This window comes from Hippoglossus stenolepis, chromosome 22 (assembly GCF_022539355.2).
Source record: "Hippoglossus stenolepis isolate QCI-W04-F060 chromosome 22, HSTE1.2, whole genome shotgun sequence".
Taxonomy (NCBI): Eukaryota; Metazoa; Chordata; class Actinopteri; order Pleuronectiformes; family Pleuronectidae; genus Hippoglossus; species Hippoglossus stenolepis.
The window spans coordinates 16,087,676-16,103,482 of NC_061504.1; the positions used below are offsets into that span (position 1 = coordinate 16,087,676).

At 44.5% G+C, this 15,807-nt stretch overlaps 1 protein-coding gene across 1 annotated transcript in view; it reads right to left on the minus strand.

Moving 5' to 3' along the window:
- The window catches only part of usp6nl (USP6 N-terminal like), a 51,337-nt gene extending 37,827 nt beyond the window's left edge, over positions 1–13,510 (minus strand). The window contains exons 1-2 of the mRNA XM_035147237.2: positions 13,305–13,510; positions 5,962–6,068 (exon numbers count right to left, since the gene is read on the minus strand). Coding sequence (XP_035003128.2) covers positions 5,962–5,965 — 4 coding nt within the window. The 5' untranslated portion in view covers positions 5,966–6,068; positions 13,305–13,510. The remainder of the gene's footprint in view (positions 1–5,961; positions 6,069–13,304) is intronic.
- Between the last annotated feature and the right edge of the window lie 2,297 nt (positions 13,511–15,807).

The following is a 15,807-nucleotide window of genomic DNA, read 5'->3' on the forward strand; positions in this document are numbered from 1 at the left end:
GAGCAAATAAAATAAAAACAAAATCAATGAACCTGCACGTCATCCATCGAGCCAGGAGAGGACGACACTGCCTGGACCAGAGCTGTTTTTTTAATAAGAGGTCTTACATATGGAAAAGCTGACACATAAGTACGTAGTGTGCAGGTGAGGATGTGTTCAGGTATGTGAGCGACTGGGCGTGTGTCTGTGTCTGTGTGTGTGTGTTGCAGTAACATTATATTACTCATTAGACCTCTCTCTGGCTACTTCAGTGAACACACACACTCTGATGCCCTGAGGACAGGGTCTGTGGATCCATTTCCTCCTGCTGCCCTGTTTACTGGGAGATGTAATTATATTCCAGCGAGGCTTCCTTCCTCTAACTCCCCCCCACCACCACCACCACCACCACTCCTGTAACTCCACACACACACACACACACACAGACACAGACACACACAGATCCCCGTCTCCACAAACATCAGATCCAAACAGACTTCAACTCTGCAGGAAAGGACAGAAAACGCCAAGAAAGTGGACAGACAACATTCCACAGTAGCACAACTGGCATCGGATCACACGTTACACACGGTTCAATCTTCCATCGTCATGGAGCATGAGGATAGAGCGTGGCAGGGGAAAGAAGAGTGATGGGAGGGGGGAGTATCACTGACAGAAAGAGAAAAGAAAGTGAAAGAGAAGGAGGAGACGAAATAATGACAGATAAAACACAAACATTGAGTTTAAATATCGCTGAGACATTTTTACGTCTGTCGCAATGTCACAGTCTAAAACTTTAGAACTAGTAGAAGGATCTGGTGGTGGTGTTGTTTTGTGAATATTCTAAAGTATCTTCATACTTTTCAAGCAGCCACTGGTTTCCATGAATCCATACGGTTGAGGACTGACTGAGTGACTCTGGATTTCGTGGTCGGCAGCAGTCATGGTTTGTGGCAAATGGGTTAAATCGTGTGAAATCATTTGCTGCCATCATACAGAGCTGTGTCACGTCGTGTTAAGAGAAAAGGCAGAGAGCTAATCAATTCTCCTCAGATTGTTTCAGCTCCACACTGAATGTTTTCCATTTTGCCAGCTCGTGCTTTGGTGGTCTATGAATCGTCTGTGTCATGCCGATAAAGCAGCCGGCGAAACAAATTGAACTGTGGGTAAGGAAGAGAGAAAAGTCAGTGTAACAGCCGCACTAGAGAGAACTGTGGGAGTGCACAGCTCAGGCTTAATGAGCATTTTGGTGCTGCAGTGAAAAAACACACACCAGAGACAAACTCCGCCACCACAACGCCTGTCGCCTCTCGATGAGGACTCGGCTTAATCCTCAATCTCCGTTCAAGTTCAAATCCAAAGAATGTCCACGGTGACGAGGCCTCGACGCGGAGGAAGCGACAGAAATAAACCTGCCCAACCTGCGCGACAACAAGAAACTGAAAGTCTCCGCAGGTGAGCTCCGAACAAACAAATACTGATCTCTACAGTAATCAGCCTGGAGCTGTTGTGCAGGCAGAGAAGCTCTTGGTATCTGGAGCCAGTGAAGACGTACGGTATTTCCCAACAGGAGATCCGCCACAGGGCTTAAACAGGTTCTTCAACAAAAATATATTATGTATATACAAAGATACACAAGAGGATGTGCTGTCAGGAATATTATATAATTCAATGAACACACACACACACACACACACACACACACACACACACACACACACACACACACACACACACACACACACACACACACACACACACACACACACACACACACACACACACACACACACACTATGAGTGTTGGAAAGGAACCAAAAACAACAACAGATCTTCATGGACATCTTGGGTATTTGTTTTGATGTAGATATCAGCTGATGTTTCAGTATTGTGTTGGCTCACACCCTCCTGCATCCTCTCGTCTTCTCTTAAATGCAAGTATTCTTGCAGTAAACCGAGAATATTGTGAGGTCTTTTTCTCCTGGAATCACACATCCGCCCCCCTCGCCCACTGGGTGGTACCGGAAACAACGCACCTCCACTGAAGCGGCGCTTTAATTCCATTCTATTTTCAGGCTGAACACCCGCTAAGAGCTATTTGAAACTGCGATGTCTTGGGCGGAGAATGACATGCACCGCGGGGAGACATTAGCACCATTAGCTGTCATCTATCCTGTGTGATTAACATCATAGCGGGGAATTGGCAGCTTTACAGGCCGTGTTCACAAGATTCCCCCGGCTTGGAGAATGTGGTCGAGTGAATAACACTCTCGCCTCCCTCGAGCCCCATCGCCGAGGTGTCCCCCGGGGGGCTCAGACACAAACTTTCACCGACAGCGGCCGACTGCTGAAAGACTGAGCTCGAGTCGAGCAGCCTCCAGGTGTGTGGGTGCACGAATGTAAACGAGCTGGAAAAAGAACATGCATGTCCAGCTGACCGTGAATAGATTCTGCAGGTCTAGCAACAGAGTCAAGTGCAAGGACCTCGGCTGTGCGTCCTGTGGCTAAGCTAACCGCGCGTTCGAGTCCAGCAGATGGAGGCCAGATGAGGCTTTGAAGAGGGGATAATTATCCTGCACCACACCCAGACGCTGTGTGTGCCCGGCACGCCACGATGACATCAGTCTTCCTCTGACAGGGAGGGATGACTGTGTGTGTGTGTGTGTGTGTGTGTGGTGGGGGGATAGGTGAAGGACAGGTGAGCAGATTGGAGCCAACAGGCTACGTCTGCACACTCATGCTGCCTTCAGGTGCTCCTCAGAAACCTCCAACCTGTGAGTTCGTGGAGACCAGCAGCACATCTGAAAGTGTTTTTTCGTGGGTTAATAACAACATGGACCCTGTAAAGAGGTAATTTCAGGGCGGTCGTCGTCCTGTTTTAGAGACTAACTGGCAATGGAGACCAGTAAAGACCTTGAGTGTTACCAGTTGTGTTGAAAGGAAATTTGTGAACATGGAATAGTTTAAATTTTCCGCCAAGCACTGATGATTGTTTTCCTTTACCAGGATTACGGTGCTGCAGTCATTCTTTTCCAGACTCGCATGCAGTCGCACAATCTAACCAGTTCATCTGTGAGTCCCAGTGAACGTTTGTGTCACATTTGAAAGGATTCTCTCAAGGTTGTGTTAAAGATAACACGTTCACAAGGGAAAGAAGCGTTTTGTGGAGTCAGAAAGATCTTCACCTTCGACCAACAGAATCTAACCAGCTCTTCCGTGAGTTTAACCAAATTTAAAAAGGGTTCTCTGGAGCTGTTCCAGAGATATAGAGCTCAGTCTAATTCTTTCCTTTGTACCTTGTTCTCCTTCTGTCTCCTTTGTTTTCCTCCTATTCCACTAAAATTCACACCGACCGGAGACACTCATCCATCCTTGTTAAGGGTCTCGTTAGAGGAGGCCAATCCCGCCCTGCCCCGGGGTCGATGGTCATGTGTGTGTGTGGTAGGAGGGCAATTAAGGTAATTAGCTCTGGATATCAACATCTCCGGGCAGAGAGAGTGAGTCCATCAAAGGCTGAGATGAATAATGAAACACAATGGCAGCTCCTTACAAAGCACATTTAGGTTGAGAAAAGAAGAACAACACAAAGTTTCAGGCAAATGTTCAGACCTCAGTGCAGGTCTGAAAGCACCAAAACAAAGACACACAAACACACACAAACACACACAAACAGAAGAATGTATCACGTAAACCACTGAGCTGCTGGTGGGCTTTTACCAATACTCATCAATCACCCTTTTCTCCATTTTCATCACTCACAATCAATCAAACCAACCACCCAACACACACACACACCTGTTTGTGTATGTGTGCGGCTGACGAAGTGTGTAAAGGCAAAGGCAGTAATTGGGTTAAACCTCTCAGCAGCCCCCCCTTCAACAGCGTCTGCTTAATCCAATCTCCTTCCAGGAAACGCCTCACATGGTTGCCCCGGTAACCCAGTCCCAGCCCCCTGGTACACAGATCTGCAGCCTCACGGAGAAACGCCGCAGACCAGACGCTCGCGGCACACACGGAGTCAACAGCGCTGGCAGGAGGAAACGCTGGCTCCCGCTCAAGCCTTATCTGTGAAGTGAGCTAAATGGTAAAGAAAAACAAGGAGGTCTGAGAGGAGAGAGTTGAAAAAACGTGGAGGCCTGATACCAAAGAGCAAATCACTTCGAGGGGGGGTGAATAAGTAAACTCACTTTCTTCTGTTCTTTCTTTCTGAACCTTAATAATTCACAGACACATGCACATTTGAAGATATATCAGTGTGATAAGAATACTACTAATGACAGTTTGGTCCATGTCCCATCTACTAACACGGAGGAGGCAGAGGTTTACAATCTAAGCTGCAGCAAACCACCAGGGGACGATCAAGAGCTTTGGCATCACATAGACAATAAACCTAAATATATATATATATATATAGATATAAAAGTATCTGTTTTAAAATATCATAATATAAATTAGATTTATATAGTACGAGATCACCACTGCTCACAGGATAAAAAAAACTTCTGCCACTTTCATTAATATAATGACGATAATCTCAGCTTTAATCTCACTGGGTTCAACTACGTGACATTTAGTGATGTACTGATCCGGTGATACAGAGATAGGATCAGTTTCCTGATCCACGATGTGACAGATCCACGTGAAATATCAAATTAAAATAAGCAAAAGTTGAATTTTCCACCGTCAGTGAAACTTCATTTAGCGATACACAAAATTAAAGTAAAGACTAATTTGATTATTCAACCTGTGACTTTGCAAATATTTACCAGATTATGCCATATTTAAAAACTAGTGATGTAGATTTCATCCATTTGATCCAGTGTCATGTTCAGGACACACCCCGGACACCGATCCTCTGGTGCAGTGCGTGTGTGACGTTACACACATGTATGTGCGACATTATGCTGCAGTCTGGCCTCGCTGCGTGACTCACACTGAGCCGACATGTGAGGCCGAGCCATTACAGTCACAGTGACATACAGCGGTGCAGGAGCACACCGCCAAACACACACACACACACACACACACACACACACACACACACACACACACACACACACACACACACACACACACACACACACACACACACACACACACACACACACACACACACACACACACACACACACACACACACACACGTAGATATAGTGAAGGTGGAGATGGGATGGACTCCACAACCTGCTACATTTGCCCTCCCATCATGCTTTGCAGTGTGACTGATGAGTGATGAGGTGCTGAGGGTTGCAGCTCTTCTCCTGAGCGCCATATGTTTCTGCCATCAGGGGTGAAAGAGCAGGATGAAGGTGCAAATGAAGTGTGTTCGTGCTACGAGTATTCCCACTGAGCTGCAGATCTGAAATCTATTTAATGTTCACGAGCAACCACTGGAGGAAAATCTCCATCCACAAAAACTACTCAGCTTAATCTTTAAGGAGACAGATTCTGCTCATATTCAGGGTCATAATTATAATTTAATCCAGATTTTCTCCAGGGGTTTATCTTGCACATAGGAAGAAGCAGTAGGAGATTATCTGATTCAGACTCAAACACAACAACAGGAAAATCCAGGCGAGTCGTGGAGCCTGGGTTGAGCAGCAGGAGACAGGAGATAACGTATAAATTCTGCTGAGGAAATACCAGGTTTTTGTTTAGAGCACATCGACACCGGCGTCGGCCGTTATCACCAAAAGCTCTTGAATTTCGTTGTCTGTTCTTTTTTAACACACTAGGGGGAGGAAACACATGATATGTCTCCTTTAACCCTCCAGTAACCAATCCAGCTTTAGAAAACTGAAACATCTCCTAACAACAACCACCACTGAAGATACTGCAATGAACATCAGCGTCAGACAAGGGTTTGACTTAAAAATAGAGAAACTAACAATATTCCCGCTTCCAACACAAGCAGCTCGACAAAAGCACACGTGAACGGCTGGTTTTTCAAAATAAAACATCAGAATAAAAACAGAGACTTACTCATGGTGGGAGTTGAGGGGTGGGGGGCAGGGTGAGGCCCAGGTAGGGCGGGGCTTTGGACAGGTGAGGTTCTTCTCCGCTGGGTCTTTCCTAGAGGCACTCATGACCTGAGGGAGACAAAAGAAAAGCATGAGATCATGTCTGTTCATCTCCGGTGAAGAAGAACGACAGGATGAGAGGCTCTCTTCTTTTCTTTCACAAAATAAAGCTACACTTAGTGCTAATAATTGTTCAGGCTCCTTCAAGACATTAACAGTCCTGTGATCCTATCTCATGTTACAGTAAGAGAATATAAATTCCTGTACTGAATGAGTTCTTCCCTCACCGATACCACAAGTTTCATGATCATCCCTCAAGTAGTTTTTGTGTAAACAAACAAACAGAAGAAAACCTAACCTCCTTGATGAAGGTAATAGAATCATTTACAACTAAATTGATGAAAGCAACAGGCCCAATTTCTTCAAAAGTAACAAATAAATTCTTGCATTTGCATTCTTGCATTTGAAATGTACGAATGAGTTGATTAGAGGTTGTGGGCTTTAGCATTAACCTCTTCACTGGGACAGAAATAGCCGGGCACAGAGTGGGTGAATGAGCAGCCTCACAGTGTGTCTGTGTGTGTGTGTGTGTGTGTGTGCGTGCATGATGAAAATCCATCCATCCCAATCAGCCGGGTCGTTGGACTAAATAACAGTAATCGGATGATAGTATGCGGTAATAATGGGTTATTTGATCACTCTGCAGATGCTGCAGCAGCAGGAGCAGCAGGAAGATGGAGGGGAGAGGGGGGGAAATGATGCAGGTGATGTAGAAATTAAGTTCTGCCCATGTTGCCACAAGCACGACTCCTGCAGATGCTGAGAGATCCAATATCCTCCGGGGCTTGCGAGCGAAAAGCAGCACAGGTCAGCAGAACGCCTCGGCAGCAGAGGGAATGTCAAATACGCAGCAGAGCAGCAAACTGAAACACCGGTTCCTTCATTCACACTAACGGTGGAGGGAGAGAGAGCTGATACAGCCATCAGGGCCCTGGTCTCTCTACCGTCACCAGCCACAGGGAATTTACTGTCGGGTGCAGACAGTTTGAAAAGGCAGAGTTAAAGAGCAGCAGAGGATTTGATCGTCGTCCAGCTCCTCACAAAGGTCAAGTGCAAAGTGTGAGACGCATCACAAATCACTCTCATCATTGATAATGATTGATGATTTACGTAAACAGTGAATTGACAATGAAAAGCATCCGAGGGGCGATTATGTAAGATGACGAATGATTGGTTAAACAAAATTAATTATTGATCTGGTTACTAATCTTGTTGGTTGCGACAGTTAATGATTTAATCCACAATATGACGTCATTCTCTGACTTCATGATGATGTCATTCCTACTATGTGATCATACATAGATTTTTGGATCTTTAGGATCTGACCTATTTGGTAAAATGTATTTTTGAATGATTTTGAATTTTCTGACTTCACCGAATGTATGAAATCAAATGATAAAGAATCATTTTTCAAAGGGCCTGTATATGACGCAAATGTCTGAGTCAGTTGCTCCGGACACTTCCCAGAACTTTTCCTACCAGCAACCTATAGTAAAATGTCCACAAACATGTCAGCGTGAGCCCAGTGGGAAAATATCCAGAATATTCAAAGCTACATGTGACAAACCTGAAAATGGAAGAATACAAATATCTCAGTGTAAATAAGAGGAGCCGTACACATGGAAGACATCAACTTGGAAAGACGGGAAGATTCCAATGTTGCAGTGACTCAGTCGACAAATATACGTGATGTCCCGCCTCCTGCACGCTCCACCCCTCGCTTAAATGTTGGATGGAAGAGGTGTAACAGCGACAGACAGGAAGTGAGATCTCAGAGTGTTCCAGGCAGACGTCTTAGCCCCCAGGCTGTGACCTGGGATTAGATCCACCATATGTCCACCTCTGTCCCGAGCTCGGACACCAGCCTGTCGCAAGGACTGAAAGTAACGAGCTGCACTGCAGGCAGCCAATCAAACGCGTCGTTAGAGAGGAGGTGGGGTCAGTTCAGAGAGGCTGACTAGCGTTCTGACTGGGCTATTAAAAGATTTAGACTAACACTCAGCTACTGATGGATTTGTTTTGTCTGATGTGTTTCTATGGAGCATTTAAACCGATTAAAAGGAGAATATCATGATCCGATTACACTACATTTCTTTGCAATGTTTCCACCACATTGTTCTTTTACATAACTCTCAAATGACAAGTTAATTAATCAATTAGTCACACAGCTACACAATTCGAGACTTGGCCTGAATCACAAATCCGTGAGGTGTGTTTGAAACTTCATTAGAACCCGACGTCATAGTTAGTTTCTGCTCTGAGGCAACACAACACTGTAAACACAACATCCAACAGAGGAGGAGGAGGAGGTTTAAGACAACACACACAACAGTCCTGACTTCCATCCGCAGGAAGTTTCACTACAACTCACACCGTAGGACACAAGACCCTCAGGGGGCGGGCGGGGTACAACGACTCTCAACAGCCCGCAAACGACTCCCAGTGAAACCAACTGGTGGGTCCACCCTCTCAGGTAACCTCAAAAACTGTAGCATGTATCCTGTATATGAACATAAAGTTGATCTGAAGAACTTCTTCCACATCCTGCAGAAACAGCAGCATCAACATCTGGACAGGGAGCTTTTACCTGAGCTGCCGTCACAAGCTGAACTCTTTAAGTGTCGTCTAGTTGACAGTCAGGAAGTTTATATTCTGAACTTTTCCACACATTACTGCACCAATAGGATCCTGTTTTTAATTAGAAATATTATGATCCTCACCGTCAGTGTAATAAAACTGGTTTATTTTAGAATATTCTGGCACCTCCACAGTCGGTAACATAAAACAATCATTATTATTGGCAGCTTCAGTGTCAAGCCTCCATGTTAGTCAAGAAACAAGACCTCTTTTGTTCTGGGGCCGTAAACTCGGCAGGACAGCAGCTGTGAGGGACGTGTAGCCACTGTTACGCCGCGTTAAAGATTAACCATGTAACCTGAGACTGGTTACACGTCTCCGAGGTGAATTAACTACCGACACCAACATGAATACAAACACTGTGAACGGGCGGTGAAGGCAGATTTATCAAGAATTATCTGTATCGGCCGCAATGAGCTCAGAACGACCAAACAGCAGCGGCGTGTTTGCTGGACATGAGATTAGTTACATGTGATGCAGGTTCAGGAGCCAGTGCAGTCGCGATCCTCACACAAACACACAGCGGGCAGAGGGCAGTTCAGCATCTGGTGGAGTGTGTTGTGTGTGTGTGTGTGTGTGTGTTGTGTGTGTGTGCGTGATGCTGGGCATTAAAAGACAGAGCGCAGGACTGAGCCAGCGGAGATCAGCAGCCAATAAAGACAGGCAGCGGCAGCAGCTTGGTGCCAAGGCCTGGACGGCAGTGAGGGAATGCAGAAACCCTCCGTTGCGTGTGTGTGTGTGTGCGTGGACTGCATCTGGTATGTGGGTGGGCCGCCCGCCTTGTGAAGTCAGTTAAATTCTGCTGCACTGAAGTGAAATTTCTTATCAGATTTGAACAAAACCTGCAGCTTTTACACAGGAACGTGTAACGTTCAGTGTTTTTAAAGGGACAGTTCCACATTTCGGGAAACAGCAGTGCTTTCTTGCAGAGATTTGGGAGTGGTATCAATCCGTTTGTCAAACTTGGCCAAATGTTGAATGATTCCTTTGGAAATGGATTTAGGTCCAAACTGAAACAAAGCTTGCACAAAATCATATTTCTTGCAAGAGCAGAAATGCTAAAAAGTGATAATTAAGGCCATTAAAGTACGATAACTCAGAGTTAGTTAAGTTAAGCTGAATCACATTAAAGCAAATACACCAAACAACACTAGTTTCAACGTGCTTTTCTGTAAAATATGGAAATAAAAATGAGTTGTAGTTACAGCTACAGACGCCTGTAGTGGAGAAATGCAAGTAAAAGCATCTTGTGACGGTTCTGATGATGAAATGTTGTATGAAGGAAATTCTGTTTATAATTAGCAGAGTGAAAATGTCCCGTCGCATTCAAAGGTCTTGAAAATGTCACAGAGCAGCGACTGTATAAAAGTCAGCGGGAGGTTCTGTGTAAAAAAGGTCAAGTGTTGACAATGGTGCTCGACGACTTATCTGACCTTTAACCTCAAAACGCGGCAGCAACAAGCGTCTACGCCACTGAAGCCTGAAGACGTGATGAGCTGCAGGGAAACCAGGGCCCGACCTGGAGCCAGACCTTGGCTCATGGGGCCCTGACCGAAAGAAAAACATGGACCCATCACCCGCTGTGAAGGGGCATCTGCGAACAGAGCTGTGCAAGTCAAGTCTGTGCAGGAAAAGGAGGACAGGCGGGATGCGGCGTCAGCAGGAGTATGGGCGTTGTACCAGACAGCTGCAGTGAAGAAGGAGCTTCACAGTGGATATGAACCCTCACCTACAGCCGTGAGCTCTGGGTAGTGACCGAAATAATGAGGTTGAGAATACAATAGATGAAATTAGTTTTCCCCGTCAGGTGTCTGGGGTTCGCCTGAGGGACAGGAGTTAGGAGTTCAGACTTCTGGAAGGAGATTTTATCGGGATGCTTCATGGGCTCCTACCATTCGAGGTCTAACGGGCACGCACAGCCGGGAGGAGACCGAGAACTCGCTGGAGGGACTACATATCCCATCAGGCCTGAGAAAACCTCGGGATCCACCAGGAAGAGGTGGAAAGTGGGAGTGGGGAGAGGAATGTGTGGAATAAGACGATGGACGGACTAAGGGCGGACAGTTTGGATCCTCGTGTGCGTTAGAACATGTTTCTGTATCAAAACAAATAAAAAAATGCAGGAAGTGAAGGAGCAGGACGGTCACATGAATGTTCCAACTCGGAATAAATGAATGTTTAAAATACGAAATAAAGCTTCATGTGTTTAAAGCCTAATGTCTGCAGGTGTCTGTATTTATCCCTCTTTCATATCACATGTTCTGTGGATGATAGGAGAAGTTACAGTAGAGCGACAGGACGGTTGGATTTCTGTCTCTACTTTGCATGAGAGCCGGGAAAGAGCTGATCCCAGAGAAGCGATTCAGCAGCAGAGACACAATGGCTCCAGATAAAAGCTGATGAGGCAAATAGTCTGACCCTGACACATCCTGACATGCAGCTCGTTTCATCGCGGCCTGACACTCAGACTTTATCCACAGCTTTTAGAACCAAAGTGGCCAGGCCTTTATAATGTAACATTTATAATGTTTCAGATGAATCTGTCTCTTCTGGTTGTTTGCCAGGAAACTGAAAGCTCGGCCTCCACTTCATCGAACCCTCAAGTTTAAAGGTTGTAAGTGTGTTAAAGCTCCTGCAGTCTCAGCAACACACACACACACACACTACTACTATAAACACCTTGTGTTTTCAAACTGAAAAGCTCCTGTCTGCTTTAAGCCGCATTATCCCGAAGTGGGATAGGAAGGATTGAAAGACTCACTGCTGTCAAGACTGCTGCATTCAGAAAATACGACTTCCTACCAACATTTTCAAAATAAAATGCTCCATTTTCTTTAAGAAGGCCATAAGGATTATTGTTATTATTATATAACTGTATAATACGATTACTTCTCCTGTGGGGACATAACAGAGGACATTTGTCAGTTGAATTGGATTTGGCTTCAACGCTCTTTACCTCTGAAACTCCAGAAGTATTTTGTGGACTCAAACACTTCAGCCCCCATCGCCATAATGGTGAGTAGACAATGAGGGAATTTTCATTTTTCTGTGAATTATCCCTTTGATTCATTTAAATTGGTGAACTTGTATTATTGAAATTTAGAATTTTCAGCCTATGTAATGTTTCCAGGCCGTAAGAACTATTTTTCAGGTTATACCAGATTCACAATGTCTAGAAGTATGACATGCTCTTATTTTATTATTTAAGGTTTTTATATTTGTTACTTTACTAGATAAAAAACATTCACCATATGCATTTATAAAATGTTATTTCGTTTTTTTTCCCTCTGTAACTGACAATGTTTCGTGCTTTTATTTTGAATAACTGACAGCCTTACATCCGTTATTCCTGACATGTTGAAGTTGATGCACCTTGTTTAAACGGTAACTACCTCAGGAAACTGCACGCGCTGCTCAACTTAATCAAACACAAGCACTACACAAACACACGTGCACGCGCCGCTGCGTACGTGCACGCTCGTGTTGTTATTGTTGTTGTTTTTAAACGTAAACAACTGATTCTTGTAAAAATGCAGCTCATGCAGCTCCGAGCTCATCAAAGTGAGCGACAGGCCGCCGCAGCCAATCAGGAGCCTCGGTGCTCGCGGTTACAGCCAATCAGAGGCCGAGGTTGGTGCACCGGCCTCATTGATTCCGCTGCGGGAGGTTCCGTCACATCAAAGCTGCAACAACCCGCCAAAATAACACCGGAACTACAGCGTTTCAACATTCAAAATAAAACACTGCTTTAGTAGACCTGCTTTATACAAACATACAAGAAAATGCACTTTAGCGTAAACCTTTAAGGGTTACATGATTACAACTGCATTTTATATAGAATGATTTCAAATGTGGTGACGATTTACAAACCTCACGGATATAAATAGGGTGATCCAAATAATAGGAACACCTACAATTCAACAGGGTCACATAGTTCATCCTCCAAAATGATCATAAAGCTGAATAAACACCTCCCTGAGATAAATTAAACACCAGCTGAATTAAAACTTTTTGCTGTATCCAATAAACTGACATAGAGGATATATTTGTAGGGCCTTTTATTTTTATCTTTCAAAGTAATGGATGACTGCTCTACTCAAGTGTGCCAGTACTCTATAGAATTATTAACAAATGTGCATTTCCTCCCCTGTGAAAGGGGATATTAGCTGCAACTATACACATATATATTAATAACACAATTTATCCATAAGCTCGGCCCACGATCACCGCTCGGCTGCATGTAAATAAAGACTCTTATTGTGTAGGAGGATACCGGAAGTGCCTTTGATGTGCTGCGTTAGCTCCACAGCGGTGGGTTCGGCTGCGTAGGCCTCAGTGAATACAAATAAGCGCAAAGTTTACAATAATAAAAACACCACGTAGCTTCTGTTCGCAAACGCAGAACGAGCGCGATCCATTTGGCGCCAACGGAGTCCGAACAGCCCGCGGCGCCATGTTTGGACGTCACTTTGGGAAGAGCACCGTTAACGCACCGCGGCGGCAGCGACACCGTGTCCGCCGACACACGGAGCCGTTTCCACCCCCCCCCACCCACCCGATAAGTTACCGACGAGCTCCGACAAGAAGCGACCCACCGGGAGCCCTCACCTTCTCTGTCCGCTCGCCGGGTCCTCCTCCTCGGTCACATCGCTGCGGGTGTTTCCCGGGACGAAGCGGAGCAGGGAACGTCCATGGTCCCGTAACCAGGAAGTCCGGAGCACTTCTCAAACTCTGTGTGTGTGAGTGAGTGTGTGTGTCGGTGTGTGTGTGTGTGTGTGAGGAGCTCAGGTAGACAATGCGCCGCCCGCCGGGCTCTGGGCTCATGTCACCGGCTGCAGGAGGCTCAGTGCTCTGTGGTCTGTGTAGCCTCGAGAACCAAACACGGTTAATTACGGTAATTATCATTAAGCCAGCAACAATAAACCGCTTTAACAACTTTTCTTAATATAGAAACACAACAACCACAATTTAGACTTTACACATCTACTGGGATTAAAGTACTTTATTATTGTTCCAGTGTTTCCAAAACAAAATGAGTAAGCCGGAAAATTTGGTACGGACATTCTCCGGAGTTTCTCCCACCTCTAAGGCCCCACTTCTACATCCTAAGATATCTGTATTTTATTTGAATTGTTTGCGTATGTCACGTCTTCTGCTGCTTTCAGAAACACAAATGTCCGATCGAGACACTTCGCAGTTTTTTACGGAGTTTATCCGCCTGGCCTCCGAGTATAATGTCCGTAGAAATCCAGAAGTTGATGTGTGAACACAGCAGGAGATTCACCTCGACTCGGACATTCCTCACACACAGCCACACAAATCTTTCTTTAAAGTCAGATAATCAGAATCAGCTTTATTTGCAATGTATGTGTACACTGTTAATTGTACTTACGCAAATGGACAAACAGACTAAAGCTAACAAAATATACGTAACTTCAAATAGAAGAGGACAATCGTGCAATTATGCTCAAACAGATATGAATACAGGTCTCTTACATACATAAACAATACATAAGTTGATACATAAACACAGCATGAGAGGTGAGGACGTTGCTATAGCCTCAAACCATTTAAGCAGAATTGCACCATTATCGGCCACATGAAGCTTTTTCAGTTTTGTATGGCTGTTAATATGTTATTTGTGACACATAGTAAAGTCACATGTCTACGTGTTGGCTGCTGCAGGTTAAAGAACGGATGCTGCACATTGTCATCATCACATGAATGGTTCCCTAATGGTCTGAGCCAAATATCTTTATTCCACTGGGGAGTCTCGTTTGTGTTTTATTTGGAGCCTCCAGTGAGAGAGAGACCTGCCAATGAAATGAAGTCATTCATATGGACGTGCACGTGCATCACGGAGGAAGTGACCATAAAACATCACATTCATCACGGAGCATCTGAACGTGGGGTTCAAACATAATGGTAAAAACAAATCAGTGTGCATCACTTATTATAGGAGCATATATGAAATAAAAAATGATATAGGCCTGGAATTAGTGGAATCTATAGTCTCTAATATTCAGTTTATAGTAAATAAACATAAATGAACAACAGTGGTTTATAAAGTGAAGAGTATATCTCAGCCAACAGCCTCATTCAATTCAATCAAGCTGCACTGAATTATACACATGGAGTTTTCTGACCTCAGCTTCTGTACGTTCACACTGACCTCTACAGGCAGAAAGTGATTATGAGTAAAAGCTCCTGATTATATATTATATGTGGCTACTGGAGAAACAGTGAGTGAACACGAGAAGGAGAAAGATAGAGAGCAGATACCAACGTCTGTTAAACAAACGTCTGAGTGTCAACACGAAAAACAAGCAGAGTCATCATCTGCATGTTTCTACTTTAAAAGATCTCCACACTTCTGGCTTTTATTTTGTAGAATTCAAGCAAGTTAAGTATGAAGGGGAATATGAAAAGTTAAAAAAAGGGACAGTCACAGGAGGAATCTTATTGGCAGCTCCGGCCTCCAGATGTATTTTAAATCTGGCAGATATGTGTTTAAAACGGGTTCAAATTCAATTATTTTTATCCCACCAGTCACTATAAAAAGACTAAATCTGGATTTCACAGGAGTTCAGCTGTTTTAAATAAGGCTTCCTGCAACCTGCAGATTATATGCAAAGAAAATTAAATTTGGCTTCCTTCGGTGTGCAGTGAAAAATGCACATTTCATGCTGCTGAGATGTGGCAGGAACACACAGGAAGGAGCAGGTTCTTATTTCAGTTTTGAAAATCAACTAGAATGGCAGAGCTCCACCAGTAGGGCCCGACAGTCACCGTATAAAACCACATTTACATTCATTAGATCCAGATTTTAATCCAAATCTGCACCAAAATTTAGTGACTTATTTCTGCTGCATCCTTCCACCAAGTTTCGTGTTAATCTGTTCGGCAGTTTTTGCTTGTTGGAGGTAAACAAACCTTTAAAAAGGGTGAGTGTGGTTTACCTACATCTGGGTTATTGACTTTCCCAGACGATGTCAGACTCTATCCAAGTCAGGGATTGATTTATCCATTTGCTGCATGTTGCCTTCACTTATTGGAAACGTCCGTCAGGTGAACTCTGAGGAGGCAGAGTAAACAGTGGAACACACAACCC